Below are 5,000 nucleotides of genomic sequence, written 5' to 3' on the forward strand. Positions count from 1 at the left end.
CTGATCTTCGCACTTGTAGGGACAAGTAGGCCTTTTTCAGCTAGTGATCACATGGTACAAAAAGTGCCATACTGGAGAGCAAATTGCGCACTGGAACATCTAAAATAAAAGAAAATTTAAATTAAGTTTCCTTGTTTTCAGTTAGATGTCCCAGTGCGCAACTTGCTCTCCAGTATGGCGGTTTTTGTACCATGTGACCGCCAGCTGCAAATGGTCTATTAAGCAATTGTCTCTTATAGACACTGACAATTTCAAGTGGCTACAACGGGATTCGTAGCCATGACCTCACTCTGCGATGTGGGTGCAATGCTCTACCAAGCCACCATGAAGCTCTGAATTCACACAGTTGAGAGCAGGTCAATTTGTTGGCCTCGTGTGTTCCTGTGGAAGGAATAATGAATGAAAGAAATATATACATTTAACATTTAGACTGCAAAACAGTCGTTTTCTTCCATTTTCGGAAGGCGCGAAGCGGACCGCGAAGCGCCGTAAGCGGGATCCTCGCGTGTGAAGCACGCGCGCCTCACACGCCCGTAGGGCGTGTGAGAAAGTTTTTACACTCGCTCCAGACCTTTCGTTTGAATATTTATCGCGTTGCTTGCGTTCGCAAAAAATACGACTGTTTTGCAGTCTATTTAACATTACACCGGCATAGCAGAGGTCATAGGTTCGGACTCCATTGAAACAATACAAACAATACATACTTAATTGACCACTCCCCATCGGGGCTTTTCAGGGCCAATGAAAGACAGTCACGACAGAACAGAACATTCAATAACAACTGTTAAGAATCCCAACTGGCCGGGGACAAATCAGTTGGCTATTTACAAGTGTAGCTGAGAAGTTGAACCAGGGACTACCTGGAACAAATACAACCAGTGGTCAGAATGTGTCTTTAACCCGGAATACCCGGATATCAAGACAGGCGCCCTAGCCACTGTACCGCACTGCCCAGTTTGTCTAATAGAGACAATTGTTTAATTGTCGAGATAAGTACGGGGATCACTTTAACCCGCACTTCAAATTGAGACGTTTTGGTGTTTGATATCTCTGTATTTTCGATTTAATTCTGCAGGTCGGTTCTTCGCTTCAGCTACGTATAATTGTTTCGCAAGCCAAGGAGATTGCGACAAAATCGGAACATTTGTCGACAGCCTCCCAAAAGACTCGATAATACTGGTTGCAATACAAGAGTCTGGCGCTACAAGTAGCAACAGGCCTCCTTCAAGTAAACTTCAGGAACTGGGCTCCCCGAATATAGGCTCCGTTGTCGAGAACATGGCTTACGCCTTGATTGGTTACAAGGGAAACAAGACTGTAGACTGGAAACAAGATTTATTTAAGGGTAATGGTTCTGGGCCTGCTGAAATCGCAGCCGTTATTCCAATCCAGTGCTCCTACATGCCATCACGTAAGGCTTATTTTAAATCGGTTTGAAATTGAGTATCCGGAAACCAATCGGCTAATATAAGAGAAGCGATGGTTATTAGTCACTTTTCCGCGCCGTCGTGGAAGCGAAGTGTTCTTTTCTCATCCTCTTCACAAACTTCTCATTTTTTCCATTTCTATTTTTTCCAGAGTACGGGAAGAAAATCTACCATAATGTATAACACATTGGCAAAGCGCTTGTTTTTGCGATGAAAACTTATAGTTTTTGAGGTTTCTGCTGTCGTTAATCACGCGCTCTATATCCGTGTACGGTTATTGCACCTACATGCTGACCATATAGCACTGAGTTATTTTCGATTTTAGTGCAGTAAAAAAACCTAAGTAATTCCAAGTTAGGCCAGTCACACGCACGCAACCTAGCCTAAAATGAGCCAATCACAACAGTGCAAATGCATGCAGCCAGCTCTATCTGCGGAAAAATAGGGAGTTTAAGAAAAGACTACTGCCACGGCAACGACAACGCCACAAAGCAAGGTTATGATTGGTTAAGAAAGGAAAATACTCGCGTGCTGCACGTGCGGCACGAATATCCGTACATTTCATTGTCACATTCCACGCTAACAACAACGTAAAATCAACTAATTTTATAGGTTTTGACGACAACGTGAGCATTTAACAAGAGCCATTCATTTTATATTTTTACTTTAAACCTGCTTGTACCCATCCAGGTACAGGATAGTTGGCCCGTATTGTACAAGGTTAACAAAACGGAATAACTGAATCGCGAATTTACTCTTGCGATAGCGTCAAGTTATATTATGGAGTGACGTATTTGTTGACGTTGCCGTTTTTTTTTGCTTAATCTCCCCAATAGGAGGGCAAGGCCACGGTTAATAGGACAATCACATGACTTTTGGAGGGCATACAGTTTATTTGTGGCCCGAGTAGCATCATTTGCGCCCGAGCGGAGCGAGGATGCAAATGATGCTACGAGGCTGGGACAGAAATAAATTATATGTCCGACAAAAGTCGCGTGATTATCATTATTATCAATACATAAGGCCAAATCGTACAAATTTATTGAATAAGAAATAAATGTTTAACAGAGACATGGCATGAAACTATGATATGGAAAGTTGTAGCTACAACACGATCAGCTAAACAAGAGCAAAAATTGAGGAAAAAAAGCAAAAAAAACTCACTCGCAAAAATTCGCGCCAACTCTGGCATTAAAATGGTATCCTCAGGATCTCATTGGCCAAGCGAAGTTGTTTGAAATCTCTGCAGCCAATCAGAATCACGGCGGTAAATAAATTTTCAGCCCGAGCATTTCCCGCTTGGCCCGCAAAAAGGCGCGTTTTACAGATCACAGTTTGTCATTTGGGCGGGCGTATTGATAGCAATCCTGGTTTTAGCTCTTGTGGCTAAATCTCAATCCCAAACAGCTTCATTTTCGGTTTTCGTCGGATTTGTTTTCAGTGTCCACAACTTGCAGCCCATTTAACGTGGCAGCTAAGAAGTATGGAGGCAACTGTCTGAACGAGTCTTCAAGCAGTGGTGTCTCAACCACATGCAAAAATACAATCGACGAAAATGTCAGCTCTGGCTGGGAATCAGCGCCCAGTGGAACAGTTGGCTCTTTCATAAAAATTGACCTCCATACCATCTTTACCATCAACAAGCTACGAATTATGCAAAATGTCTCAGGGCGTCAAATAAAAGCGATTCTGATGGAGTTCAGCGACTGTTCCTATGAAAAGGTAAGATCGGAATTCTGACCAAACTAAAACCAAAAGCAAACGCTCGTTTAGAATCATAGAGGATAGTTGACAAACGGAGGGAAGCAGTGCGGCGCTTTGATTAGGTCGCTTGCCCTGAGATTCGTTGAATTTGATCGCGGTAGTCTGAGGTTTAACTCCGCTGCTGCCCTTGTAACAGTTGTTCTTGTTGTTGTCTTGTTCTGTCATTTCTTTGATGTTTCATTGGCCCTGAAAAGCCCTTAAGGGGAGCGGTGAACCAAGTAGATATATGCACGTAACATTAGCGAGTTGTTATCCTTGCTAGCTTTAATTGTAAATCTGATAAAGACTACGGGTGAGACCACTGGATGGGAGAGGCATTATTTTACGCTATCGTGATAGTTTCTTGATTCAAATAGGTATTTTACGCCTGTGGTGAGCGTAGATTTATGTTAACACTTTCAAATTAACGTCAGATAATTTTTTTTGCAGATCTTATTGGCAGCAAATAAATCAGATTTCCAGGAATTCACATTCCTGTCTCGCCAAGCAAAGTGGATAAAGTTTACAGTGAATAAAGTGTACGGAGACAGCGGTGCAGTTGGGATCAAGGAAATAGAGATCTACAACGAACTCTGTAATCAAAGTAAGTACGTCTTACGGGCCTATCTTTAAATCATAGGCACGCAATACGTGGGGTACGTCCGTTTAAATGGTAGCAGAATGATATTTTAAAATTTGCGTCATTCAATCCCTTATAACCGTTAATAGAGACAGAAGATATTGCTTCTACAGTCCTAGACAAATTACACTGTCATACTCTGGTGCAATCACACGCTATCCATGAAATGGATATCTTGATCGCAGGATAGCTTTCATCGAACAGTGCTTCTTGCCAACCTGGCAGTGTCCAGGAAAAGGCTCTTCGCTTTCGCTTTCCCCACAGAAGTGCTCGTTACGTAGGTTAAGGATACAGAGAAGCATTTTTTAACAAACGTCATATTTTAAATTTTAGAAACGATTTGTGATGTTGTACAACTTAAACCAAACATGTTATCATTCCGGTATCGCTTATTTACAACGAAATTCCCGCTCATGATTCACGCCAGTGACAAAGTTCATGTGCTCCTCACGAATGAATCGCGTGCCTCTAGCTCACGTTATGAGATTATCATTGGTTCAGCGCCCAACAAAGACTGCGTGTTGAAACGAATTGAAAATGGCACGAGTGAAGAACTGATGAGGCGAAACATTGTCGGACATCTAAGAGAGAACGAGACACTATCATTTTGGATTGAAGTGGAAAAAGAGAGACTGCTTTTTGGATCTGGAGAACAGGTAAAGACCGTTTAAAAGTCATAAAGAGAACTGACTATTGTAAGCTCTTGAGATTTCTTTTCGCTTGCTGGATCCCGTTTTCCCGAATTTAAACTATGCTGAGTTATTTGAGAAGTGGAAAGCTCTTTTTTTAATTGGGTGGAAACTTGTAGTGAAATTTTTAACAGCAAAAGATAGGGTTTTGAGAAAATCCCTTTACATTTCTGTTAACTCTGGGCAAAGAATCGCTCTACTAAGCGGTTCAGGAGGCCTGCGTGATTGAACGGATTTTAATAAGAGGGTCAGGATGGGGGTACTGGAATCTCAGCTATCAGCTAAATTTTCACCCATTTCTCAGCTGTCAGCTAGTTTGGCCATTTTGCAGCTATCAGTTGAAAAAAACATCAACAATTCTCAGCCATTAGTTAAAAAAAACATCGTCATCAGCTATCAGTTAACGCCATCCATAGACGACGAATTCTGTTTTTGTTCATCATCCATGTAAGTGGCCCAGAGTGTAACTAAGATATCTTGCATTACATTTGGCGCTAACAT

At 41.9% G+C, this 5,000-nt stretch overlaps 1 protein-coding gene across 1 annotated transcript in view; it reads left to right on the forward strand.

The window, feature by feature from the left end:
- Positions 1 to 5,000, forward strand: part of LOC137970830 (polycystin-1-like) — an 87,570-nt gene that overhangs the window by 17,872 nt on the left and 64,698 nt on the right. The window contains exons 4-7 of the mRNA XM_068817412.1: positions 1,076 to 1,411; positions 2,869 to 3,149; positions 3,621 to 3,774; positions 4,144 to 4,466. Coding sequence (XP_068673513.1) covers positions 1,076 to 1,411; positions 2,869 to 3,149; positions 3,621 to 3,774; positions 4,144 to 4,466 — 1,094 coding nt within the window. The remainder of the gene's footprint in view (positions 1 to 1,075; positions 1,412 to 2,868; positions 3,150 to 3,620; positions 3,775 to 4,143; positions 4,467 to 5,000) is intronic.

The sequence above is a fragment of the Montipora foliosa genome, chromosome 9 (assembly GCF_036669935.1).
Source record: "Montipora foliosa isolate CH-2021 chromosome 9, ASM3666993v2, whole genome shotgun sequence".
In the NCBI taxonomy this organism is placed as follows: domain Eukaryota; kingdom Metazoa; phylum Cnidaria; class Anthozoa; order Scleractinia; family Acroporidae; genus Montipora; species Montipora foliosa.